This window comes from Amia ocellicauda, chromosome 15, assembly GCF_036373705.1.
Source record: "Amia ocellicauda isolate fAmiCal2 chromosome 15, fAmiCal2.hap1, whole genome shotgun sequence".
Taxonomy (NCBI): Eukaryota; Metazoa; Chordata; class Actinopteri; order Amiiformes; family Amiidae; genus Amia; species Amia ocellicauda.
This window is the reverse complement of record NC_089864.1, coordinates 2437818-2465633: the sequence shown is the minus strand read 5'-3', so window position 1 is coordinate 2465633 and position 27816 is coordinate 2437818. Positions and strand designations below refer to the sequence as shown.

The 27816-nt window shown below is 49.2% G+C and overlaps 3 protein-coding genes and 5 non-coding genes across 8 annotated transcripts; 6 read left to right on the top strand and 2 right to left on the bottom strand.

Moving 5' to 3' along the window:
- Positions 1-293: 293 nt before the first annotated feature.
- On the bottom strand, positions 294-4299 carry nrm (nurim). The gene is made up of 4 exons (XM_066723510.1): positions 3892-4299; positions 2153-2346; positions 1873-2049; positions 294-1765 (listed from the first exon to the last, which is right to left on the bottom strand). Exons 1-4 carry the CDS (start codon positions 4046-4048, stop codon positions 1457-1459), a joined length of 837 nt encoding a protein of 278 aa, XP_066579607.1. The 5' UTR covers positions 4049-4299; the 3' UTR covers positions 294-1456.
- On the bottom strand, positions 3342-3414 carry trnak-cuu (transfer RNA lysine (anticodon CUU)). The gene has a single exon. It is a non-coding gene; the product is annotated as a tRNA-Lys (tRNA).
- A 110-nt stretch (positions 4300-4409) lies between the features above and the next one.
- Positions 4410-4482, top strand: trnak-cuu (transfer RNA lysine (anticodon CUU)). The gene has a single exon. It is a non-coding gene; the product is annotated as a tRNA-Lys (tRNA).
- An 832-nt stretch (positions 4483-5314) lies between these two features.
- On the top strand, positions 5315-5387 carry trnak-cuu (transfer RNA lysine (anticodon CUU)). Its single transcript has one exon. It is a non-coding gene; the product is annotated as a tRNA-Lys (tRNA).
- A 2435-nt stretch (positions 5388-7822) lies between these two features.
- On the top strand, positions 7823-7895 carry trnak-cuu (transfer RNA lysine (anticodon CUU)). Its single transcript has one exon. It is a non-coding gene; the product is annotated as a tRNA-Lys (tRNA).
- A 476-nt stretch (positions 7896-8371) lies between these two features.
- Positions 8372-8444, top strand: trnak-cuu (transfer RNA lysine (anticodon CUU)). Its single transcript has one exon. It is a non-coding gene; the product is annotated as a tRNA-Lys (tRNA).
- Positions 8445-11069: 2625 nt separating this feature from the next.
- Positions 11070-18998, top strand: dhx16 (DEAH (Asp-Glu-Ala-His) box polypeptide 16). Its single transcript, XM_066723509.1, has 21 exons — positions 11070-11264; positions 12129-12327; positions 12446-12690; positions 12847-13018; positions 13397-13453; positions 13585-13839; positions 13938-14189; positions 14363-14560; positions 14650-14760; positions 14978-15093; positions 15258-15468; positions 15567-15665; positions 15784-15936; positions 16243-16383; positions 16558-16720; positions 16829-16947; positions 17039-17106; positions 17362-17524; positions 17637-17798; positions 17936-18109; positions 18350-18998. The coding sequence occupies exons 2-21, from the start codon at positions 12130-12132 to the stop codon at positions 18476-18478; spliced, it is 3186 nt and encodes a 1061-aa protein (XP_066579606.1). The 5' UTR covers positions 11070-11264; position 12129; the 3' UTR covers positions 18479-18998.
- Positions 18999-21695: 2697 nt separating this feature from the next.
- Positions 21696-25895, top strand: rnf183 (ring finger protein 183). The gene is made up of 2 exons (XM_066724283.1): positions 21696-22220; positions 23884-25895. Exon 2 carries the CDS (start codon positions 23998-24000, stop codon positions 24967-24969), a length of 972 nt encoding a protein of 323 aa, XP_066580380.1. The 5' UTR covers positions 21696-22220; positions 23884-23997; the 3' UTR covers positions 24970-25895.
- Positions 25896-27816: the final 1921 nt, after the last annotated feature.

Genomic DNA, 27816 nt, shown 5'->3' with positions numbered 1-27816 from the left:
TCAAATACTTATTTCCCTCATTAACATGCAAATCAATGTATAACTTTTTTGAAATGCGTTTTTCTGGATTTTTTTTGCTGTTATTCTGTCTCTCACTGTTAAAATACACCAACCATTAAAATTATAGACTGATAATTTCTTTGTCAGTGGGCAAACGTACAAAATCAGCAGGGGATCAAATACTCACTGTATAAACACCATACTGATACACTCACACAATCACACATTCTGACACCTATACACTCATGGCGACACACACACACTCACACAAAAGAATGTAATGAAAACCAATGCTATGTTTGTTATTTTATATTACAAACAGAATCAGTTTATTGCATTGTACAGTATTCAACACTGTTGCCTGGCTTGTCCCTAATACAGTTTTCAGTATAAAACAATGAACTGAAGCTTTCAAACAGCATCCAAAACATAACAGTCTGAGACGGACAGATAACAAAACTGCCTTTTTGGCTCTTAAAAAATATATAAATATAGAAGTCTTATTTCTCATGATTTCTGTAACACTTCTGCAGCCATTTCTAATAAGCCAGCTTGTAATACACCTTGTCTGCTGTGTTCCCCACTCCTCTGCCTCTCTCCCTCTTTATCTGTACATCTCTCTCTTCTCACTCTCTCTCCATGTATATCCCTCTCTCTGTGTCTTATGTCTATCTCTTCTCTATCACTTTCTGACCCTCCCTCTAAGTGTCTAACTGGCTCTATCCATTCCTCTCTCTCTCTCTCTGTCCTGTCCTGTCCTGTAACAGACAGGAGACAGTGTGTTTGACAGATAGCGAGAGAGATAACCGGAGGAACACTATACATTCCAATACAACATTTTCAGGATATCAACCGCAATGGGAAATCCCCCAAAGCCGAGAAAAATCCCAAATGTATCACCATGTGCGCCTCAAAGATACCGAACTTGGAGAAAATAAAATAAAAAAGCAGAAAACCGTAACATTTCAACAGTATAAACTATAAGCAGGAGTTGATGCAAGCTCGTAGCATTCTGTAGAAGCTGTCGTGCTACTTCTGCCAGCTCTGCCCGGCCCTCGTGTCACAGCTGAGCTGCTTTTCAGCTGTCCCTCTGAAAACACACATTCTCAGACTGGACTGGACTGGACATGTTCCAGTGCTCAGCCACTCAGTCTCCCCACAGCGCTAGAGCCGGGTCAACTGACTGCAATACTGCACACTGAGCCCTGAGCAGAGAGAGAGGGTGGGTGGGGAAGAGGAAGAGACAGAGAAACACAGATAGAGGAGGAAGAAGAGAGAAACACACATCCAGAGACCCACAGACACAGAGAGAGACACATCCAGAGACCCACGGCCACACAGACAGAGAGAGACACACTCAGACACAAAGACACACAGAAAGAAAGAGAGGGACACACACAGAATCATAGAAAGAAAGACACACACACACCTCCCCCCACCCCTCTCAGCCTGAGCCTCAGTCTGTCTTGTGATTGGTGCTGCTGGCCCCACCCTCCCCCATGACTGGCTGGCTGAACAGCTGCAGTTTGCTGCGCAGCTGGGCGTGCAGGTATGCGCAGTCCTGCGTGTCCAGGGAGTGGCCCAGCGCCAGGTAGGTGGTCAGCCCCACGGCCAGCAGCAGCCGGTCCAGTGGCAGGCAGGGCAGTGCCCACAGCACCACGCACAGCTCCACGAACACGGGGTGGCGCAGGTGCGAGAACAGGCGCTGCGCCCGGGGCGACTTCATGGACAGGGGGTCGCCCAGGCCCAGGCAGTGGTAGTAAACCTGAGAGAGAGAGATGTTAAGAGAACAATAGTGAGTGGTAAACTCCAGTCTAGTCCAATACAGCCGTACAGTGTAGTAAAGTGCAGTACAGTCCCACAGTGCAGTACCTGCTTGATGCCCAGCAGCTCAGCGTAGTCAAAGATGAGCAGGATGCTGCAGATGACCATCCAGCACAGGAAGTGCAGAATGAAGCACAGCAGCGGCAGCCAGGTGTCCCATGGTGCACCGCTCACCGACCACAGGCAGGGGGCGCCGCTCACTGGCTGCCAGCACCGCATCAGGACCTGCAGAGACAGAGAGAGAGATGCCCCGTTATGCAAACACACAGAGAGTCTCTCTCTCTCTCTCTCTCTCTCTCTCTCTCTCTCTCCCTCTCTCTCCCCTCACCTGCAGGGTGAGCGCGGTGGTGAAAGTGTAGAAGCCCCGGTGCAGTACGCCCAGCCCGGCCTGGCAGAGGCGTTTGAGGGGCGGCCAGGCGAGGGCGCTGTGCTGCAGGGCAAACAGCAGGATCAGACCCCCGTCCACACACATACTGCTCAGCACCGAGCGCCGCCGCAGGGCCTCCGCCCAGCCCACTGAGTCTGAGAAAGAGAGAGAGATTAATACTGTGCATCTCTGACCGCTGTCTCGGGCCCTCTGCACAGCCATCCGAGTCGGGGAGAGACGGCAATGTTTCAGATTGTGTTTATTTTCCATCTGTCAATGCTTTGGCAGCACTTCTGTAAACCTGTCATGAAAACAGGTTAATACACAAACACCACACAGCACACGTCTGGGAATATATGTATTTTTCCATAATACACTGAATTGTTCAATTTCCACACAAACTTCTCGAATTGGCCACACCGTCAAGCTGACAACGTACCTGTGCGCCGCAGAGAAACTCAGACGTGTACAGAAAAAAATCATAATACTAAATACAACATGCAAAAGGATAGAAAAAGGTTACTTGAGCAAACTGATAATGAGTGATGTCCGTTCCTTACTGAATTCCTTGTTCGTTATATGTAACTATAATTAATATAATAGTTCATATTTATTATATTGATATAATGATTGCAATGTATTATTGTTGAAACACGCAATATAGATAAATACTGTGGCAGATATTGTCACAATACTGGGCATTGTTCAATGTGTTATGATAGGTCATTCATTCTGTAATACATTGATTCATCCGCCCAACGTGGGGCTCGAACCCACGACCCTGAGATTAAGATTCGTGGTAGCTTTACGGGCTGTGATTGGCTGATTCTCGGCAATTCCTGGTAGTAAAAGAGACTGCGATTGGCTCATATTTGATCAATTCTTGGTAGCGATACGGGCTGTGTGTGTTCGGTAAATTTCTGGTAAATTCTTAGTGGCGATAGAGGCTGTGATATCTCAAATATGTGTAATTGTTATTATATACAAAAACATAACATATGCAAGTTCATGAAAGTAGCTAATCTCAACATTTATATTTATATATTTAAAAACATATTTGAAAACAAACCCTTTACGCAGTGTCTGCACTGCGACTTAAAACATGAAACTAATAACGACATGCACCAACAACCGACTAAAAAGCTGCATCCGCCCAACGTGGGGCTCGAACCCACGACCCTGAGATTAAGAGTCTCATGCTCTACCGACTGAGCTAGCCGGGCTGCTGTGCGCTGGTCTGCGGCTGCGCACAGGATGGGGCTGGCACAGCGCTTTGAAAGTTTCTCGGCGGGCAGCTACAGCACAGGGTGCGGCTCGGCTGTCTAGAGCCCAACCAGGGGGCTCAGCCCGGTCCAGCCCGGTCCAGCCCGGTCCAGCCCAGCCCAATCCAGCAGGGCTCAGCCTGGTGCTGCCTGTCTACACTACTGCACTGTGCTGATCTGTGTGTGCAGTGTGCAAAAGACACGTCTATACAGTAACCGAGCTCCTTAATACTAGCAGTGCTAGGCTCTGATCTCCTTGCTAGCAGCTGGCCTGCATCCTGCAGCGGGCTAACCTCAGTGCCCGGCGCTGCTCTTGCTGTTTATGGAAGCAGCGGGGTGCTTTATTGTCACTCTTGCAGGTGCAGTAGAGGACCCCTCTGTCCCGTACACACACACACACACACACACACATGGTGTCGCGACAGCCCCGACCCCTACCTCGACACTGCGGGGCCCCGCCCGGTCCACTCAGGTTGTGATATATCGCCCGGAAGGACACGAAGCGGACGAACTCCACGCCGGTGCCGAACACGAACACGAAGTTGAGCAGCGTGAGGGCGCCGAGGCCCAGGCTGCGCGGCGTGACAGCGGCCATTGCGGGGACTGTAGGCTCTATTGTACACACACACACACACACACACACACACACACACACACAGCCGGCCGGCTCTTCCGGGTGGGCGGGGCCGCTGCAGTGACGTCGCGCTTGTCGGTTACAACTTTACGAGTGTCTGTGACGTGGATTCGTCTTGGCAATTCTTATGTTTTGTTCTCCCTTCCTCGGTGTGACCTGGGATTCGCGGAGACGTGTCACTGTGACGTCACTGTGCGTGTGCAGTATCTTTTCTCGTTCTGCGGTGTGTGGTCTCCCCCACTCCGAGGACACCCTGCTCCCCGCCTGTCCTTCACAGCACGCCAGCCCCATCCTGTGCGCAGCCGCGGACCAGCGCACAGCAGCCCGGCTAGCTCAGTCGGTAGAGCATGAGACTCTTAATCTCAGGGTCGTGGGTTCGAGCCCCACGTTGGGCGGATGCAGCTTTTTGTTTTCCACAGACCGGGACGAAAATGAGTTCAATGAATGTATTACAGAATGAATGACCTATCATAACACATTGAACAATGCCCAGTATTGTGACAATATCTGCCACAGTATTTATCTATATTGCGTGTCTCAACAATAATACATTGCAATCATTATATCAATATAATAAATATGAACTATTATATTAATTATAGTTACATATAACGAACAAGGAATTCAGTAAGGAACGGACATCACTCATTATCAGTTTGCTCAAGTAACCTTTTTCTATCCTTTTGCATGTTGTATTTAGTATTATGATTTTTTTTCTGTACACGTCTGAGTTTCTCTGCGGCGCACAGGTACGTTGTCAGCTTGACGGTGTGGCCAATTCGAGAAGTTTGTGTGGAAATTGAACAATACATGACATTCAGTGTATTATGGAAAAATACATATATTGCTTTACAACTTTTATGAACTGGCATATGTAATAAAGTATTTGTATATTGTATGTCATAATAACAATTACACATATTTGAGATATCACAGCCTCTATCGCCACTAAGAATTTACCAGAAATTTACCGAACACACACAGCCCGTATCGCTACCAAGAATTGACCGAATATCAGCCAATCGCAGTCTCTTTTACTACCAGGAATTGCCGAGAATCAGCCAATCACAGCCCGTATAGCTACCACGAATCACACCAGCCTATCATATCATGAAATCCTGTCAGTTTGTGAAAGTCTGGCGGAGGGATTGTTTTCAGTGATTTTGCTTTCTTATTAATTTACGTGTGTGGAACGTCACTGCCGGTCACGTGTTCAGGTCCTGTGCAGCCCGGCTAGCTCAGTCGGTAGAGCATGAGACTCTTAATCTCAGGGTCGTGGGTTCGAGCCCCACGTTGGGCGGACGCTGTCTTTTGTTTTCCACAGACCAGGATGAAGACACGTGTTAAATGAATCTATTACTAAAATAACGTCACTGCCTGTCACGTGTTTAAGGCCCCCTGTCCTGCCTACCTGCGACACTTTCGACTGGCAAATTCTCGGCCAATCCGTACTCGCCATTCCAGCTTTCTATAACCAATACCGGACCCGCAAACAAACAACTATTGTTATTAGAAGTATTTTAATAAATTCTGATGAAAATCTAAATCAAATACTCAAAATAATGTAACTTTATTTTCGTCGATGTGCTCGATTCTCATTGGCTGCTGCCGGTCTCTGCTCTTATACGATCTCTGACTCGAGTCGAGTCTTTATATAATCGTGTTTGAGATGCTCTGAGCCCCGACCCGACCGCACTCTCACTTACTTCATTCAACCTCAATTGAATTAACAATCTGCTTAGATTTTACTTTTCAAATTGGTTCTTTAATATTTTTTTATGCAATTCTATACTTAACTTAAAACCCCGACTGTTTAAAATAATTAAAATGCTCTGATTAAGAAATGATTGATGGTTACTTCAATTAAGGTTGAATTTAGTAATCGAGAGCTTATCATTTGTCTGTGTTACACTATGGCTACAGCATTTCAGGGAGTAATGACAGATGCTTTTACCTCACATTAGTTACTGTGGCGTCTCTTGTTATTAGCCCACTAATGGCCACTGCTGTGTAAATGAGTGAAATCACTCAAGCTGATTTTTATTATGACTGTCTTGATTTATTTCATTGAGTTTATTGAGTGGTTTGGATCATGTCCAAACCAAAACAGCACAAGGCCATGGTGGACGGGAGTGGATGTCCCGCCTACGGCGATTTGCCAGCACGGGGGTTCGGCCTACCGATGCAGGCAACAGACCTGCTGTGCGCCAGAAGAGATGGTTTGAGATCTTTCAGAGGGTATGTATTGACCAGAGATAATGGGAAATCCAGTATAAAGCCATGTAACAATCTAAATGTTTCTTCTTAATGGACAAGCGATTAAATGTGTTACTGTTATAGATAGAGAAATGCCCAATTCAGGTCCGTGGACAGGCAACTTTATTTGTTGCCTCACAGAGTTGCTGGTGTGGATTCCATCCCAAAAAGGTAATCTCATCCAGGCTTTTCGACATAAACCATGTTGCTGAAGCTGGGAAGCTTGGATTCTGTTTCATTGTTATTTTTAAAACAGGCTACAAGTGGACCGCCTGCCTCCACATCTGGCCCTATCCCTGCCTGTACCTCTGCCCCTGCTCCTGCTCCTGCTCCTGCTCCAGCCCCAGTTCCTGCCCCTGCTCCTGCCCCGGCCCCAGTCTCCTGCTCCTCCTGCTGCTCCTGCTTTGGCCCCAGTTCCTGCTCCTGCTCCAGATCCTGCCCCAGTTCCTGCTCCTGCTCTGTCTCCAGTTCCAGCTCCTGCCCCAGCTCCTACATGTCCTTCACTTACCATGTCAATGGTAATAGATTGTTCAACTTGTCATATAGGCTGCGGACAACTGTCAATTGACAATCAACAATTGAGCTTGTTGCCTCTGCTGCTCCAGCTCTGGCTCCTGGTCCGGCTCCATTTTGACTGTCTGGTAAAATGAAGGCGACAATCCCCTCTCAAGATCAGAGGTGGATTTCCTCCACCCTCTTTCACACGGGCAAGAAGCAGCCTGATGTGAAGCTCTGGTATGAGCCACCAGTCCCTCATCTACCACCAGGCTCCAACACCAGAGCGCTTCTTCACACGCAGGCTGCTGGTATGGATGCCCTATCACCTGTGGAAGGTTAGGGTGTTCTGTCCTGACAGTGGGAAGCAGCTGACCGGCTATGGGGTCCATGAGCTGATTATGACGGAGACACTCAGGTGCACTGTGTGTTGCCTGAACCACCCGTCTACTAGAAAGTCCTGGAGCAGCTGGACCCGCCCCGCCGCTAAATGTTCCGGCTTATCCTGACGCGCAAGTGAGTTCCAATCTACAGGCCTCATATTGAATATTCCTATACACTATGCATAATATGATTCATCCTCTTAGGATGTTTTGAAAAAGAATTGGAATACTTTTATGAACTGGCATATGTAATAAAGTATTTGTATATTGTATGTCATAATAACAATTACACATATTTGAGATATCACAGCCTCTATCGCCACTAAGAATTTACCAGAAATTTACCGAACACACACAGCCCGTATCGCTACCAAGAATTGACCGAATATCAGCCAATCGCAGTCTCTTTTACTACCAGGAATTGCCGAGAATCAGCCAATCACAGCCCGTATAGCTACCACGAATCACACCAGCCTATCATATCATGAAATCCTGTCAGTTTGTGAAAGTCTGGCGGAGGGATTGTTTTCAGTGATTTTGCTTTCTTATTAATTTACGTGTGTGGAACGTCACTGCCGGTCACGTGTTCAGGTCCTGTGCAGCCCGGCTAGCTCAGTCGGTAGAGCATGAGACTCTTAATCTCAGGGTCGTGGGTTCGAGCCCCACGTTGGGCGGACGCTGTCTTTTGTTTTCCACAGACCAGGATGAAGACACGTGTTAAATGAATCTATTACGAAGTACCAGATACTAAATTCATGGCATATATTCATCTTAATTAAACTGAACAATGGTAGTTGTAATTGTGAGAATTACTATCTGCATTCAGGAACAGACACGCAGTCTCCTGCCACAGCTGGCGATTGATTTAGTCATGTTGTTTGTAAGTGCCAGTCGTTAGTAGTTTCCTATTTGAAGTCGCAGCGCAGCCAGTGAGTAAAGGGTTTGCTATTCAATTACATGTTTAAACATACATAATTTAACACGGAGTTATCGTACAATTAACGATCTCTTCACTTTCAATACAATCAGATATTTGCATCCTTTTGGGGTTTCTCTCTCTCTCCGTCTCTCTGGAAGGATGGAAAAAAAGGAGCGCGGAGACGTCACTGCCGGTCACGTGTCTAGGGCCCCGGTCCGGGTGTCCTGCGCAGCCCGGCTAGCTCAGTCGGTAGAGCATGAGACTCTTAATCTCAGGGTCGTGGGTTCGAGCCCCACGTTGGGCGGAAGCAGCTTTTTGTTTTCTACAGATCGGGACGAAAATTAGTTCAATGAATGTATAACAAAATTAATGACATCATAATTAATGAAACAATGCTCATTATTATTGTGAGAATTGCTTTACCTCATGTATGCATCTATTAATGTGCTACAGTATTTGTGTATATTGTAAGTCACAACAATAATATATAGCAATCATTATTTCAATATAATATTAACTATTAATTATAGTTACATATAACGAGCAAGGAATTCAGTAAGGAACAGACATCACTCATTATCATGTGTTCACGGCCCCGCCTCCCCCGTCTCTTGCCACAGCCTGGCTGGTCCCCCTGCCCAATCACAGCCTCCATCACTGCCAAGAATTGACCAGAAATTAGCCAATCACAAAAAACCCGTATCGCTACCAAGAATTGATAAAAAATCAGCCAATCACAGCCTCCAGCGTATTGCTACCAAATATTAACCGAGAATCAGCCAATCACAGCTCACATCGATACCAGGAATTGACCCAGAATCAGCCAATCGCAGTGCCTTTTGCTACCAAGATTTTACAAGAATCAGCCAATCACAGCCCATATATTAACGAAATGTGCAGTTCGAGGGACAAAATACTAATTATGTGGACAAATGCGTTTTGTGGATGAGGAGATAAATACTTTCGTATGTCGGTTTCTCTGCGGCGGCGCTACACACAGACACACACCGGTCCCCAGCACTGAGCGACTGGGGGCGGCTCTCAGAATATCCTGCTCAGCCAATCAGCGCTGGCCTGATGCGCAGACGCAGAGACGCGCTGTTGATCCCTGAGGAGTGACGTCGGCGCGTCTGCGGGACCTACGCAGAAGTATAAACCGGCCTTCAGTAACTCAGCCGAGGCGCCAGTGTGTTTGGGGGACGTCCTTAGTGTCGCTTCTCCGCACGCTGCTGCGTCACACAGGTGATTGGACCGTACCGAATTATCTACACGTCTTTATATCGTTATCGTGAGAAGTAATTACCGTGATAATTATTGATATCGATTTATCGCCCAGCCCTAGCCTGACCCCGACCCGTCCATTATTTTAAAGTTTGGACCCGGACCCGTGCAGAACCGAGACGGACCGACCCGACCCGGACCCGGCCGGGACACACAGACCCGATTGAACCCGATCGGCACAGATCCCACAGCTAATCGCTATTCACAAGTTAATTTACCAGTTGTGAAAATAAAACTGTCTAACCTGATGTACCGCTAGTATCTTCTCTCCGCTACCGGACCGGGACGCACACAGCCCGTCCTCCTCGCCAGGACAGCTGGTAAAATGACATCCATGTCGCTCCTCTTGCTGGTTGAACGCGTGTATAATCCACTCATTATTTCAGTTCAAAGTCCACTTGCAGTCACGGTGGTGGAGGACAAACGCAGCTTTGCAGTTTTTTTTAATCTCCCATAATACGACTGTTTGCCCTTTTGAACTATAAAAGCGATGCTGGTTCAGTGCAGGCCTGACGTCAGCATCACTAATCTGCTGTCTTTGTGCTCCGAGACGCGTCTGAACATAGATTTCAGATACAAAGCGAACCAAGTCCAACCACGATCTCTGAAAAATCGCCCCGACGCCCATAATGCACTTCGGTTTACGTCATCAAACACCGATGTGGCGAAATAAGTCCCGCCTTCTCAGTAAAAGAGCCAATCGTCAATTGGTAAAGTCATCGCGTCACTCGGGTATTACACACAATCACTGTTGCCAGATCGGAGGATTTCCCGGGATTTTTAAGAGCCCAGGGGGAAATTTCTGGGCAACTTTTTTATGGAGGAAATGTGGGATAATATTTTGAACTTGGGGGAATTTAGGGGTTTGGCACAATGAATTCCCCCCCCACACACACCTCACTTTACCAGCACCCAGCACTGCTCCCCCCAGACCATCTCACTTCACTGAAATCTCACTCAGCTGCACAGTTAATACAAGGTACTAAAACAATTCTTCAAACATCTTCTATCCTAGAGGTCCTATTTATGTATTCATTCATTTTGTATTATTATTATTTTTGTATTGATAAGCACAGATAAGCAAAAAGCGCCAGGGGTCTACAATACAAAAAGTACATTAACTTTGGTAAACAGACACATCATTGTTTTAGAATGCTTTAGAATTGAGGGTGGAATACTTTAAATATACTATTTGATTTCATTTGCAAAGACAATTATTTTTTATGAGTACATTTACAATGATGCCAATGTGGAATTATGACAATATAATAAGAAGCTTAATTAAGTTTATGTTTCTTTAGTGTATTCATAGAAGCCAAACAGTACATTTATTTAAAAAAAAAAAATCCTTCCAAGACTTCAGGGAACAACTCCAAAAAAGATCTTTACACAAGTAGGTCTATCAGAGAAAGCGCATAGTTTAAAACATTTTTTTTTTCATTTTTTGTAAGTAATACATAGCTGGATAGAATCATTGAAGTAATTTAAAACAGATCTAATCTTATTCGTGATTAAATATATAAGTGGCTTGGTTCTGAATTATTCAATGACTAAACCATGAATTAATTTGAATTTCTATGGTGTTTACCTTCTTGCACTTCCGGTGTGGCGCTTGCTCTTCCGGGTGGCGGGCCGCGCATGCGCGCTGTGCTGTGCGCTGGAGTCTGTGATCCCGGAGCGTCGAGCGGTCGGATCCACATCGAGAGGCGAGCGCAGTCAGCCCACCGCGTTGCGGGCGATGAGGGGATAGAAACCCGCGGACAGAGAGAGGGAGAAGGAGAAACTGAGGGAGAGACGGAGAAAACTGTAACTTTTACCGCGTCGAGGGATCTGCTGACAACAAGTAAATACTTCCCTGAGTGACTGTCTGCTGCGGGACCCGCAGTAACAGCAGGCTGTGCGGCCAGCGCTGAGCTGATCTGTGGCCGTGCAGTGCGATGCAGTGTGAGAGGCCATTGACTTCACTCTTTAGCGGCTGTGCAGTCCAGTCTACTGGGGTTCAGTGTAGCCACACAATACAGAACAGTAGTGTCCAATGGGTCAGCCAGTGTGCTAACTGTGTGTCCAGTCTGTCAGTGTGTATGTGCTGTACACAGTCTGTCAGTGTGTATGTGCTGTACTGTCCAGTCTGTCAGTGTGTATGTGCTGTACTGTCCAGTCTGTCAGTGTGTATGTGCTGTACTGTCCAGTCTGTCAGTGTGTATGTGCTGTACTGTCTGTCAGTGTGTATGTGCTGTACTGTCCAGTCTGTCAGTGTGTATGTGCTGTACTGTCTGTCAGTGTGTATGTGCTGTACTGTCCAGTCTGTCAGTGTGTATGTGCTGTACTGTCTGTCAGTGTGTATGTGCTGTACTGTCCAGTCTGTCAGTGTGTATGTGCTGTACTGTCTGTCAGTGTGTATGTGCTGTACTGTCCAGTCTGTCAGTGTGTATGTGCTGTACTGTCCAGTCTGTCAGTGTGTATGTGCTGTACTGTCCAGTCTGTCAGTGTGTATGTATGTACTGTCCAGTCTGTCAGTGTGTATGTGCTGTACTGTCCAGTCTGTCAGTGTGTATGTGCTGTACTGTACACAGTCTGTCAGTGTGTATGTGCTGTACTGTCCAGTCTGTCAGTGTGTGTGTACTGACACCCACCCCCTCTCTCTTCCTCTCTTCTCTATCGCCCCTTTCCCTCGCTACCTCCCCTCTTCACTCTCTCTCTCCCCCAGAATGGCCAATCTGGAGCAGTGGGTGAGTGACAAGCTGCACTCTGTCCTGGGGCTGAGTGACCGCTGCGTGGTCCAGTTCCTGATTGGCACGGCCCGGCGTAGCACCAGCCCACAGGACTTCCTGACCCGCCTGCGAGACACCGGCGCCATCGATGTCAACAGCACCACCTCCGCCTTCGCAATGGAACTGTACGGCAAGGTATCAGTCAGTCAGTGTGTCAATGTATCAGTCAGTTTTAAAAGTGGCATGTTAATGTAGTCTAATAGTCAGTGAATCCATCTGTGTCTTCGCACTGTATGAATTCACTCTCTCTCAGGTCCCCCGGAAGGAGGTGGTGGAACGGCCCATCAGAGCAAGGGAGCGAGAGGCGATCGAGATGGATAGAAAGAACCGCACCTACACCCTGCTGGAGGAGAGCGAGAGCGAGGAGGAGACTGAGCAAGCCACAGGGAAGACTAGAGGAGGAGCAGGGAGGGACAGGGGCAAGGAGAAGGGGAAGAAGAGGAAAAACCTGCGACAGAAACGAGAGGAGAGCTCTTCGTCTGGAGAGGAGGACAAGAGGTGATGAGAGAGAAGGAAAAGATGAAGCTGTGTTTGATAGTCCAGACATTGATTACGTGTTGTAGTGCCCGGGCAGTTGAGTGATTATTGACCTCCTTCTCTCTCTCTCTCTCTCTCTCTCTCTCTGACTCCTCCCTTCTCCTCCTCTCTCCACAGTAAGAAGGCAGCCACGGGTTTGACGGGGAAGGGCGAGGAGGAGGAGGAGGAGTGGGAGAAGGAGGAGAGGGAGCGGCTACAGGACCTGGAGGAGAGGGACGCGTTCGCTGAGAGAGTGAAGCGGAGAGACAAAGACAAGACCCGGCACATACTGGAGAGAAATGACAAGAAGGTACCGAGAGAGAGAGGGAAAGGGTGAGAGACAGGAGAGCGAGGGAGAGGGACAGGGGAGAGACAGGAGAGAGAGGGAGAGGGATGGGGCAGAGACAGAGAGAGGGAGAGGGTCGGGGCAGAGACAGGAGAGAGGGAGAGGGACGGGGGAGACAGGAGAGGGAGAGGGAGGGGGGAGACAAATGAGAGAGAGGGAGAGAGAGGGAGAAGACAGGGACAGGGAGATAGAGGGAGAAGAGGGGGACGAGAGCGGGAGTGGGAAAGGGAGGAGAGGGGGAGGTGTGTGTCTGAATCAGACAAGAACAAGACTTATCATGTACTGGAGATACAACAGGAAGTGGGAAAGAGGAGACCTAACATTCATCTGTCTGTCTGTCAGGCATATGAAGAGGCCCAGAAGAGACTGAAGATGGCCGAGGAGGATCAGAAGAAAATGGTACGAAATTTAAATATTTTATTATTATTATTATTATTATTATTATTATAATTCGGTTACTCTTGTAATCTGCTGTTAATTGTCCTCTCCTCCATCTCTCCCATGTCCCTCTGCTCTCCTCTCCCCCCCAGCTGCCAGAGCTCCGTAAGCAGTCCCGGCGGCAGTACCTGTCCCGGCGCGAGCAGGAGAAGCTGCAGGAGCTGGAGCAGGAGATCGCGGATGAGGAGCTGCTGTTCCAGGACCAGCCGTTGACCCGGCGTGAGCGCGAGGAGCTGCAGTACAAGCGCACTGTGCGGGATCTGGCCCAGGACTACAAGAAGGCCGGCGAGAGGGAGCGTGAGGAGAGGAGCAACCGCTACTACATGCCCGAGGAGAAGAGGACCAAGGTACGGGGAGGGAGGGAGTGTGCTTTCAGTCTTTTGCGGTACTGTGTGTTTGTGGTGGCTCGTATTAACCTGTCTCTCTCTTTCTCTGTCTCTCTCAGACCGTGCCGGAGCGAGCTGAGGTGGAGGAGAGGGACAGTGAGCGAGCAGGAGGGGAGGGCACGTGGAGCGGCGGGGGGGAGCAGGGCCGCTGGGAGGAGGAGAGGCTGGGGGCGGCCTCCCTGCACTTTGGAGCGAAGGATGCCCGGGAGCGCGGCATGGAGGAGGAGCGGGAGAAGTACCAGCTGGTGTTGGAGGACGAGGAGATGATCAACTTCGTCAGCGCCGTCACCATGAAGGGCACCAGAGCACAGGTCTGTACTGCCTGCCTGTCTGTCTGTACTTTAAATACAATCTGTACCATAGCAGGGATTGACTGACACACTGACACACTGACTGGCTGACACACTGCCTGACTGACTTGACTGGCTGACACACTGACTGACACACCAACTGTCTGACTAATGCTCAATGCTGCCCCCCCCAGGAGGAGCAGGGAGAGCAGGAGGCCGTGTCGGAGGCCCAGCGCGCCCGTCAGAGCCTGGCGGAGGTGCGGCGCAGTCTGCCTGTGTTCCCCTACAGGGAGGACCTGCTGGCGGCCATCGCGGAGCACCAGATCCTCATCATCGAGGGCGAGACAGGCTCCGGCAAGACCACACAGATACCCCAGTACCTGCTGGAGGAGGTGAGCCGGGCCGGGGGCTGTGGATTGGTGTGAGAGAGTGTGAGCGTACAGTGTCTGTATATTAAATCCCCCCTCTCTCTCTCTCGCAGGGCTACACAGAAGGGGGGAAGAAGGTTGGCTGCACCCAGCCCCGCAGAGTGGCGGCCATGAGTGTGGCGGCCAGGGTGGCCCAGGAAGTGGGCGTCAAGCTGGGCAATGAGGTAGACGTCACTTTCTGTCAGATGAACTGGCGCACTGATAGGGACTGAAATGACTTGTATATATACATCTATCTGTGTACCTGTCTGAAATATATGTATCATTGTTACTCTGTGAATTCACTGCTGACCCGTTTATAGAGCTGCGGCAGTGTGTAGTTTGGGCATAGTTTCAGTTATGAGGACTGTATTAACCCTCTCTCTCCGTCTGTGTGTGTAGGTGGGGTACAGTATCAGGTTTGAGGACTGCACCTCTGAGCGCACTGTGCTGAAGTACATGACAGATGGCATGTTACTGAGAGAGTTCCTCACCGAGCCAGACCTGGCCAGCTACAGGTACTGACTGACACACTTGACTGACTGACTGACTGACACACTGACTGACTGACACACTGACTGACTGACACACTGACTGACTGACTCTCTCTCTGGTTTGAGGTACTGCAGTGCCAGTCAGTCAGTACGTGTGTGTGTGTGTGTAACCCCCTGCTCTGTGTCAGTGTGGTGATCATAGACGAGGCCCACGAGCGCACCCTGCACACGGATGTGCTGTTCGGCCTGATCAAGGACATCGCCCGCTTCCGGCCCGACCTGAAGGTCCTGATCGCCAGTGCCACCCTGGACACCGAGCGCTTCTCCACCTTCTTCGACAACGCACCCGTGTTCAGGGTGCCGGGCCGCCGCTTCCCAGTTGACATCTTCTACACCAAGGTGAGGAGGTGGGTTGTGAGAGAGAGAGAGGGGAGAGGTTATGAATACGGACATCTACACATGTGCTGGGTGTTTCTGACCCTTTGTCGTCCCCCCAGGCCCCGGAGGCGGACTACCTGGACGCCTGTGTGGTGTCCGTGCTGCAGATCCATGTCACCCAGGCCCCCGGGGACATCCTGGTGTTCCTCACGGGACAGGTAACGCACCGCACTGCGTCGACTGTGCCCCGCGCTGTTTCAGTGTCACACCGCGCTGCGATAACCTTGAGACGTGTGGAGACACATAACCCTCTCTCTCTCCCTCTTCCCCCCGCAGGAGGAGATCGAGGCTTGCTGTGAGATGCTGCAGGACCGGTGCCGGCGCTTGGGCTCCCGCATCGCCGAGCTCATCGTGCTGCCCATCTACGCCAACCTGCCCTCCGACATGCAGGCCAAGATCTTCAGCCCCACGCCACCTGGCGCCAGGAAGGTGCGTCTCTGTCTGAGTGTGTGTCTGTCTGGTGTCTGTCCCTCTCTCTGTGCGTCTCTGTGTGTCTGTCTGGTGTCTGTCCCTCTCTCTGTGTGTTGGTCTGGAGTCTGTCCCTCTCTCTGTGCATCTCTGTGTGTCTGTCTGGTGTCTGTCCCTCTCTCTGTGTGTCTCTGTGTGTCTGTCTGGTGTCTGTCCCTCTCTCTGTGTGTCTCTGTGGGCACTCAGTGTGTGTATTGATGTCCTCCTGCCATGTCCAGTCGGTCAGGCTGTCCTGACCTCTCCGTCTCTGCTTGGATGCCGTGGCAGGTGGTTGTGGCGACAAATATCGCAGAGACGTCCCTGACGATCGACGGCATAATCTATGTGATCGACCCCGGCTTCTGCAAACAGAAGAGCTACAACGCCAGGACGGGCATGGAGTCCCTCATCGTCACGCCCTGCTCCCGGGTAACGCTGACCCTCGCTTTGTGTGTGTGTGCAGATTGGCTCTGTGCCTGTGGCCGTGTGTGTGTGCAGATTGGCTCTGTGTGTGTGTGTGCTGATTGGCTCTGTGACTGTGTGTGTGTGTGTGTGTGTGTGTGTGTGTGTGTGCTGATTGGCTCTCCTCCTGTGTCTCTGCAGGCGTCAGCGAATCAGCGCGCGGGGCGGGCAGGGCGAGTGGCAGCGGGGAAGTGCTTCCGTCTGTACACTGCCTGGGCCTTCAAGCATGAGATGGAGGAGACGACCGTGCCCGAGATCCAGAGGACCAACCTGGGCAACGTGGTGCTGCTGCTCAAGAGCCTGGGTGAGCGAGAGAATGAGAGCGAGAGGGATGGAGAGATGGGAAGAGAAAGGAAGGGAGACTGAGAGACAGACGGATAATACAGATACACTAATTGTCTCCCTCTCTCAGGTATCAATGACCTGATCCACTTTGACTTCATGGACCCCCCACCCCACGAGACGCTGGTGCTGGCCTTGGAGCAGCTGTACGCACTGGGGGCTCTGAACCACCGGGGGGAACTGACTAAGGTACTGAGGGAGAGAGAGATGCCATGGCAGAGTGAGAGAGGCAGAGAGGGAGAGTGTCAGTGACTCTGACTGTGTGTGTCTGTCTCCACAGTTGGGCCGCAGGATGGCTGAGCTGCCAGTTGACCCCATGCTGTCAAAGATGATCCTGGCGTCCGAGCAGTGAGTACTGCGTTACGCACCACCACAGGGCATCACGCACCGCCACAGGGCTTCACGCTCCGTCAGAGGGCTTCACGCTCCGACACAGACGTGGGGCTTCACGCTCCGGCACAGGGCTTCACACTAATACACTGTCAATAAAACACTGGAACAGTGACAATAATAAACAGCTGACTGACTTGCTAACACACTGACAGACTGACATGCTGACTGACAGACACTGTGACGCACTGACGCTGCCTCTCCCCCTCTCAGGTACAAGTGCTCGGAGGAGGTACTGACCATCGCTGCCATGCTGTCGGTCAATAACTCGGTGTTCTACAGGCCCAAGGACAAGGTGGTTCACGCAGACAACGCTCGCATGAACTTCATCGTGCCGGGCGGAGACCACCTGGTGCTGCTCAATGTCTACACACAGGTGTGTGTGTACAGCGTGTGTACTGTCTCTCTGTGTGTGCACAGCGGGTGGAGAGTGGCTAGCCCACTCAGTGCGGTGTTATTAATGTGTTGTGTTGTGTGTTGTGTTGCAGTGGGTGGAGAGCGGTTACTCCACTCAGTGGTGTTATGAGAACTTCATCCAGTTCCGCTCGATGAAGAGGGCGCGAGACGTGCGGGAGCAGCTCGAGGGGCTGATGGAGAGGATCGAGGTGGAGCTGAGCAGCTGCCAGGGAGACGCCACCCCCATACGCAAGGTACAGACCCCCCCTACACAATGTACACACCTTCCCCCACACGCAAAGTGCACACTCCTCCCTTCGATCTTGCCATCGCTGCATCACTCTCTCTGACTGACTGATTGATCTGTCCCTCTCTCTCCCTCTCGGTGCAGGCGGTGACGGCCGGCTACTTCTACCACACGTCCCGCCTCAGTAAGTCGGGGTACCGCACCGTGAAGCACCAACAGACCGTCTACATCCACCCCAACTCGGCCCTGTTTGAGGAGCAGCCGCGCTGGATCATCTACCACGAGCTGGTCTTCACCACCAAGGAGTTCATGAGACAGGTCACCTGGAACACTGACACACTGACACGAGCACCACGGAACACTGACACACTGACACGAGCACCACGGAACACTGACACACTGACACGAGCACCACGGAACACTGACACGAGCACCACGGAACACTGACACACTGACACGAGCACCCTGACACCAGCACACACTCCCACACCCGGACCAGGCTCACAGCACACTGCCTGAGACACTGACACGCTGACTGACTCTCTCCTCCCCCTGCAGGTGATCGAGATCGACAGCACCTGGCTCTTGGAAGTGGCCCCTCACTACTACAAGGCCAAAGAGCTGGAGGACTCGTCCAGCAAGAAGATGCCGCGCATTCAGGGCAAGACCCGAGAGGAGCTGGGCTGACGGGGTGGGGACACTGAATACACACTCATGTGTTGAAGGGGGAGCAGAGAGAAGGAGAGAGAGATATGACACTGTACTGGCACTGACCTGATTTGAGAGAGAGAGAGAGAGAGAGAGAGAGAGAGAGGGAGAGGATAGGAGACCACTGACAGTGGAAGAGGGACACAGGCAGTAGCTCACAGTGTCCCTGTCTCAGACTGACCCCCGGGGGTCTGCAGTGCCCAGACCATCCACCGGGGGGCACTGAACACACACAGATGTGACTCATTGTAGTAGAGCACTGTGGACGGCTGGAGCACTGTGGGCTTTGGGCCAAGGAAATATTTGAGTCTGATTACTGTGTACAGTGAGAGCTGTGCCAGGAGTGGCACAGTGTCAGCCCAGTGTCTCCACCTCCCTCTCCCTCCCTCCCTCTCTCTCTCTCTCTCTCTCTCTCTCTGTGGAAACTCTCCTGTATGTAGTTTTCCTACTTTGTTGTAAAGTTTTATTTTGTTATTGTAATAAACGTTTTTCACTAAAATATTATTTTACATGTATTTACATTTAAATTGACTGCAGTAGATAAGCAGTGTGTCTATGTGAGTGTGTGTCTGTTTGTGTGGGTGTGAGTGTGTATGTGGGACAGTCCTCCCTGTCTTCCCTGGCCAATCAGAGACAATACTCCCTGTCCTCTCTGTGGGCCAATCAGAGACAGTCCTCCCTGACCTTTCTGTGAGCCAATCAGTGCAGAGCCCTGGAAATACGTCACTGGGAAATTGTGGACGCTTTTAATGAATAGTATTTATTACACTAAACAAATGGTGGAATAATCAGGTTTCAAATGAAGCGAACACTTCCGACTAACTGTGTTTGTGTATATACCTGCACCCATCCTACACACTGTAATATACACACACTGTACAATACACACTACACACCCTGCACACTGTAATATACACACTACACACACTCTGCATACTAATATACAAACACTGTACAATACACACTACACACCCTGCACACTAATATACACACTACACACACCCTGCACACAGTAATATACACACTACACACACCCTGCACACTAATATACAAACACTGTACAATACACACTACACACCCTGCACACTAATATACACACTACACACACCCTGCACACAGTAATATACACACTACACACACCCTGCACACTAATATACAAACACTGTACAATACACACTACACACACCCTGCACACTAATATACAAACACTGTACAATACACACTACACACACCCTGCACACTAATATACAAACACTGTACAATACACACTACACACCCTGCACACTAATATACACACTACACACACCCTGCACACTGTAATATACACACTACACACACCCTGCACACTAATATACAAACACTGTACAATACACACTACACACACCCTGCACACTAATATACACACTACACACACCCTGCACACAGTAATATACACACTACACACACCCTGCACACTAATATACAAACACTGTACAATACACACTACACACACCCTGCACACTAATATACAAACACTGTACAATACACACTACACACCCTGCACACTAATATACACACTACACACACCCTGCACACAGTAATATACACACTACACACACCCTGCACACTAATATACAAACACTGTACAATACACACTACACACACCCTGCACACTAATATACAAACACTGTACAATACACACTACACACCCTGCACACTAATATACACACTACACACACCCTGCACACAGTAATATACACACTACACACACCCTGCACACTAATATACAAACACTGTACAATACACACTACACACACCCTGCACACTAATATACACACTACACACACCCTGCACACAGTAATATACACACTACACACCCTGCACACTAATATACACACTACACACACCCTGCACACAGTAATATACACACTACACACACCCTGCACACTAATATACAAACACTGTACAATACACACTACACACACCCTGCACACTAATATACAAACACTGTACAATACACACTACACACCCTGCACACTAATATACACACTACACACACCCTGCACACTGTAATATACACACTACACACACCCTGCACACTAATATACAAACACTGTACAATACACACTACACACACCCTGCACACTAATATACACACTACACACACCCTGCACACAGTAATATACACACTACACACACCCTGCACACTAATATACAAACACTGTACAATACACACTACACACCCTGCACACTAATATACACACTACACACACCCTGCACACTAATATACAAACACTGTACAATACACACTACTCACAACCTGCAAACTATAATATACACACTACACCCACCCTACATGCTGGAATATACACTCACTGTACAATACACACAGCACACACCCTGCACACTATAATATACAAACTACACACACCCTACACACTGTAATATACACACACCGTACACACTATAATATAGACACTGTACAATATACACTCCACACCCTCTGCACACTATAATATACACACCCTGTACACTACAATACACACGCCCTGCACATTACAACATATATACACTACATATACCATTTACCTTCTATAATACACTGTACAATATACACTTGCAATATACACACACTCTATACACACTGTATAATATACATATGTTTAGATTACTCACACTTGCCAATACACTAAATAAAAACACCATAACACATTTACACCACATCTTATACTATAAACGTACTGTAATCTATAGACACACTGTACACTACACACATTTTACACACACTAAAATATAGACACATTTTACACACTACACTATACACACATTTTACACACTGTACACTATACACACATTTTACACACTGTAAACTATACACACATTTTACACTCACTGTACACTAAACACACATCCTGCACACTACACGTGGCAGACCACTGGGTAAGGTGGTGTCTAAGAGATTAATAATACACAGGCCATACACGAGAGACTGTGTGAACATGCTGCACAGGACATATACAGTGTACCAAACATGTACAGAATCGGCACACGTGACATGTATCTGTCTGTCTATATATATATATATATATATATATAAAGCCCATGCGTGCACACACAGTGCAGTGCAGCAGTGTAATCACCCACACCCAATCCTTACCTTACATACCACACAAACAGGTCAGACCAGCCCTGCCATGGAGGGAGGGAGGAAGGGAGAGAGAGAGAGACACACACAGGTGGTGGAGGGGGGAGCGACAGCAGAATCTCAAGAACCAGAGAGAGCGAGAGAGAGAGAGAGGGGACCCATGGAGAGAGGACACGTACAGCCTTGAACTGAAACGGGAAAGAGAGCAAGAGAGGAGGAAAAATTACCTAGAGGGAGAACTGAGAGGGAATTCAGCCTGGTGAGAGAGAGAGAGAAAGTGGAGGAAGAGGAAGAGGAGAGGGAGAAGTAGAAAAATAAAAGGGAAGAGGTAGAGTGTGTCCCTGTATTGGCCGGTGGAGCAGGGCAGGGGTTTGGGGTGCTGTACCCTAGTGAACTGTAGTGTGGTGTGCTGTACTGTTTGTGTGGACTCTACTACAGTGTAGTGTGCTATAGTGCAGTATTGTGTAGCGTATGTGCTGCATCAGAGAGCTGCTGGACTGACCAAGTGGAGCCACGTCTTGGTAGACAGAGCAGGAGCACAGACAGACGGTGAGGAGGACAGGAGAGACACAACGCAGACAGAGCCTGAGCTCACAGGTGAGAGAGAGAGGGGCGGGGGGGTAGGGAGAGAGAGTTTTTTGATTCATGCACTTATTTAGATCCCATTACTGTAAATATTTGCCTGGCTTGTGGGTTGTATTGTATCTGCGCTCCTCGGGCAGGACTGGGAGACATGGCCAGCCAGTTAAAATAGAGTGATGGGGGAGAGAGAGAAGGAGGGCAAGTGAGTGACTGAGAATGACAGGAGAGGTGAGAGAGAGAGAGAGAGAGAGAGAGAGAGAGAGAGAGAGAGAGAGAGAGAGGACCTCCTGGGACACACACATATTTTTAAGTGGTAAATTATATGTGATCCATTATAATTTTCATGTGCCAAATGTCTGCCCCCTTTTTTGGGTATTTTTAAAATACGTGGGATATATTTCAGATACATTTTATTCTGTGCTCCATATTGGTATGTATGCTCCGAGGAGGCAACACACAGAGAAACACTGGGCCTTCCTCACCCTTAACAATCAATTCAATTAATTCAATCCATTTGTATTTGAATAGCACCCTTCGCGGGGTAGACACAGGGCACTTTAGAGTGGTAAACATATTACAAGAAAATGAAAAAATAAATATATAAATACACCTTTAACAGTTTAATTAACTAAAATAGGTAAACCATCATTAAATAAACCATTGGGTCATTGATTTCTTGGCCTGGCTTACAGTAAAAGCTCCCCTGTCCAGCCCAGCAGAGGCACTGCTTTTTAAATGGAGTTTTAAACTGACGTGCGAGAGGGGGACAGCCACACTCTGGCAACAAACGTAAATTCCCAGCATTCCCTGCTCTGCCTCCCTCCTCCATCCCCAACCCCATTCCTGCCGCAGCTCCTTGGCTCATTCCACCCAGTTGGTGGGGGGGGGTCCGATGGTCTCATCCTCATGGCCAGGTCACCGTTAAATAAACTCAAAATGAATGTACCTCCTACTGTACATTTCTATCTGTGATGCTGCCACCTCCGGAATGTGTCTCATTGTATTGTGTTGTGTTTACCACGTAGCTGCCTTCTCCAAGCTGGTCCCCTCAGGCAAACACTGTCCCCTCCCCTGGGCAGACTCACCAGACGCCTCACCTGACTTCCTGGTCTTTCCTGTTTTGTTCTTTCTCCCTCGATATTATCTAGCTGTTCTTGTCAGTTTCTGCCCCCCAACCCCCCGGACACTCTTGCTTCTTTTAAGGGAGGTTAGAAGGGTCTACAGCCTGCCCTGACCCCTGTAGGTCAGGAGGTCTCAGGCCTGCACTGCATTACTCTGTCACTGTCTGTGACTGTGTAAATATGTTACCGTGTTACTCTGTGACTGTGTATCTCTGTGACTGTGTATCTCTGCGACTGTTACTCTGCGACTGTATCTCTGTGACTGTATCTCTGTGACTGTGTATCTCTGTGTTACTCTGACACTGTGTATCTCTGTGTTACTCTGTCACTGTATCTCTGTGACTGTGTATCTCTGCGACTGTTACTCTGTGACTGTTTTATTCTGTGACTGTTTTACTCTGTCACTCTGTAAGTCTGGAATGTCCTGGATTACTGAAGCATTCACCATCACTCCTTCACCCTCGATCACCCTCCATCACTCATACTCACATTCTCTCTCTCTCTGTCTTTCTCTCTGTCTCTCCATCCTTCCCTCCCTCCATCTCTATCCCATCCAGGACCTCATCACCCCCTCCTAATGACCCTGTCCCTCCACTGCCGACCCACCAGGACTGCTTCCTCTCCTGTCTCGTCTTCCTCCACCTCCCACTGAGGGCTGCCGGTCCATCGCCATGCCTACGGAGGCAGGGAATGGGGGGGACCTTGGTGATGGCAGCAGGAACCATGGCGATGGGGTCCATAGTGACAGCCAGAGACAAGAACGACAACAACGACAACAACAACAACAACAACAACAACAACAACAACAACAACAGGCCCTCAAACAAGTCAGCACCACCGCAGACAAAACAGAGAGCAAGAAGACCAGAGAGAAGAAGTCTGAGAAGCGGAAGAGTTTGAAGGAGGTGGGATCGAGGAGGGAGAGGTCAAGGGAGAGGGAGGGGGGGAAGGAGAAGCCGCAGGGGCCGGGGGGGGCAGAGAGGGACGTGGAGAGGGGGCGGGCATCGACGGAGGCGGTGCTGGCCGAGGGAGAGTGCTGCGTGTGCTTCTGCCCCTACGACAACATGTTCAAGGCCCCCAAGCTGCTGAAGTGTGGCCACACCTTCTGCCTGGAGTGCCTGGCGCGCATCAACGTGACATCGGCCGAGCTGCGCAGCCTGGCCTGCCCCATGTGCCGCGAGCCCACCGCCCTGCCGCACGGCCGCGCCCTGCCCCGCCTGGCCACCGACACGCAGGCGCTCGGCCAGTTGCCCCCCGGCCACCGCCGCCCCCTCTCCGTGCACTTCAAACGCAGCAAGGGCCAACTGGTGGTCAAGAACGCGGCGGGGAAGCCCAAGAAGCCCGTGAAGGCGGGCGACGGCACAGGGGGCGAGGGGGTCTTGGCCGAGGGGGTGCGGGTGGGCCATTCCGGGCAGCTGACCCTGGACGTGGGTCGGCCCCCCAACCGGATGCAGAACCGCGTGCGCCAGCTGTTCCGCCGCAACGAGTGCTACTTCGGGGTGCTGGGCGTGGTGATCGTGATCATCATGGTGCTGGTGCTCACAGGCATCCTGGCCTTCGTGGTCGTGCCCAGCATCGTGGGCAACAGCCCTGCTCCATCTGCCTCTTCCAGTGAAACCCCCCAGCACTCGGGATACCCCTGAGAGAGAGAGAGAGGGAGGGGGAGGGGGAGGGAGCTCTGTTCTGGACACACACACACACACACACACACACACACACACACACACACACACACACACAACTGCACACGCACTACAACCAAAACTCCTTTTTGAAGGAGTGTTTTTTATTGTATTTTATTCTTTCTGTTGATATCAAAAGGAGAGGAAAAACTTCAGATGTCCCTGTGTGAGTCTGCCTGTCAGCCTTGCCTTTCTGTTTCTCACACTGGAGTGACAAGGACACCTGAGATCTGGTGGGTCTCAGTGGGACTCTCCTCTTTTCACTGAACTGAACTGCAATGCAGCATCACTGAATTACTGAGACCCTGCACACAAGGGTCTGCAACCAAGAGAGACACTGAGACAGAGACAAAGACATGAGGATACAGAGAGAGGCACAAAGTCAGTGTTGTCACAGTCGTCTCTGTGGGTGGGACGGGGTGGGACGTGGTGGGACAGGGGCGGGGAGGGTAGGAGCAGCCTGCTTGGATTTTCGGTCAGTGGTCTGGAGGGAAACAAGGCCTTTTTCTTATGAGTAAATTGTATCCCCAGTGCGTGTAGACCTGATATGATGTGATGTTCTGTTTTAGTGGATGTTCACAGTATAGTGCAATAGGAGGTCCTCGCACAATTCTCAATGAACAGAAATGAAGCGCTGTGATTGGGTAGCGTTGACCTCAGCAAGCTGTAGCAGCCAGTGCAATTCCACCCTCGTTCTGGAAACTCTAGAATGTTCTTTCTCTTCTCACTTCCTTGTCTGTGTGGTTGTGGTTTGTTTTAAGGGGCGAGGGGGAGGACAACGACATGGTGTTTACTGGGGTGCACACAGCACTGTAAATGTATCTGAGTCTGTGTGTGAAGGCCCTGGCTGTGCAATGCAAACCCCCCAATAAAGCATTAACCAATCAGCTCAGGGCATTCTCGCACTTCATTTGGGGAAAATGCTGTTACGCACTACATTCTGTGTACGATATAAACTGTTCACTGTATTCTGTAGGGCCTAGACACTGCAGTGTACTGGATTACACAGACACTATGTTCTGCACACTATGCTGTATCAGCTGGGGCCCATATGCATACATTCTGGGCTGTGTTTGTGTTTGTCTGTGGGTAAGTGTGTGTGGGTGGGAGAGAGAGAGTGTATTTTTGGCTCACTCCTCTCCGTGTTTGTGTACGTCAGCACGCATGAGAGAGAGAGAGAGAAAAACAAAGACATAGTGAGACGCGGTGTGACGTGAGCCACACGGCAGGGTGCTGGAATGCAGGAACGCACAGGAATCCCAAACCGGTCTGACAACATCACAGCAACCCTGCTCCAGATTCCAGATAATACACACACACACAGTCACACACGAACAGGTGCTGTTATTTTGCTCTATCTGTGGGGATTTCCTATTTCTATTTCCTGTTTCAGATTCCAATCAAACAGATCTGCTCTCAGCGGTTCAAGGCGACAAAAGACAACAATAAACTGTGTGACCCAGTTCCCTTGTTATAATGAAGCAGCCGTATTTGTGAAGAAGATGTTTTACACAGCGGGGTCAGCTCCAAAATGAGAGAGGGTGTGTGTTTGTATGTGTGTGAATGTGTGTAAGAGAGGATGTGTCTGTGTGTGTGTGTGTGTGTGTGTGTGTGTGTGTGTGTGTGTGTGTCAGGAATGTGTGTGTAGCTTCCCTCTCACTTAAAAGAACGGGAATGATGATGCCAGTTGAGAGCATGCAGACGTAATGATGGTTTCAAGCGACTGTGAAACCGGTGTTTAACCCCAGTTTCCTGTTAGTTTCTCTGCCGCCATCTGGTGAAGAGAGGTGTAATTACCCAGACACAGACTACTGAACCAGGGAAAAGTGTTTACTAGACTGCAACTCTAAATGCTTTGGCAACACTTGGGTAAACTTGTCAAATCAATAAAACTAATTGATATATACATACAAATTAAAAACCTGTATATAGTGCACATAGGACAGGTAGAGAGACATGGTGCCACAGTCACAGCTGTAGAGCACCTATAACAAGCTTCTCTATGCACGGGACTGCAGCTAACACACGGGTTTCTACACACAGGCATGGATGCCAGAACAACAGCAAAGAGTATAGAAGCACAAGAGACGAGGCTAATAGGCCGCTCCATTGCAACAAGCGACGCCTCCGCCATATTGGACTGTGAATCCAGTAAAACGTCCCTCCAACAAATTGCCGTATAAAAGTACAAAAAAAATTATCAATATTTTATGTCCATATATTTAATGCCTCTACTGAAATAGCATGTGCTAAACAATTTATATAGATAGATAAAATACTATATAAATTACTTGCTTATTAAATTTGTTAAAGAATCAAATAAATGTGTAAACCATTCATTCAAAATTTAGTTTATTAAACAACAAAAATGACAAACATGACATGATTTACTGATAACTTATTTTGAGACATTTTCTACTGCGCTTCTGATCTGGCGCTGAGAGTCTGTGATTTTGGGTTGTGTAAAATGTGATGAATTCTGATCCAATGAGACTCTTACGTACTTCACTCCTGGCGTTTCTCTGGTGGCTTCTCCTTAACTCCAAGTCCAGTGCGGGTGGTGGGTTAGGGGCATTAACCCTTGTAGGCACTGCATCCCATTTCAATCCAGCATGGCTACAAGATCATCAAAGATAAACTGATCCCCTTCATTGGCTGATTTTTTTTCTAAAAGCAATTCTATGTGACTGAGATATTTGTTCAGTATATACATACTCATTAGATGGCTCTTGACCTGGCTGGGTGGAAATGTGCGCTGTGCACTGTAGCTCTGAGCCTCTGAGCGCATCCCCATCAGAGACACATCCC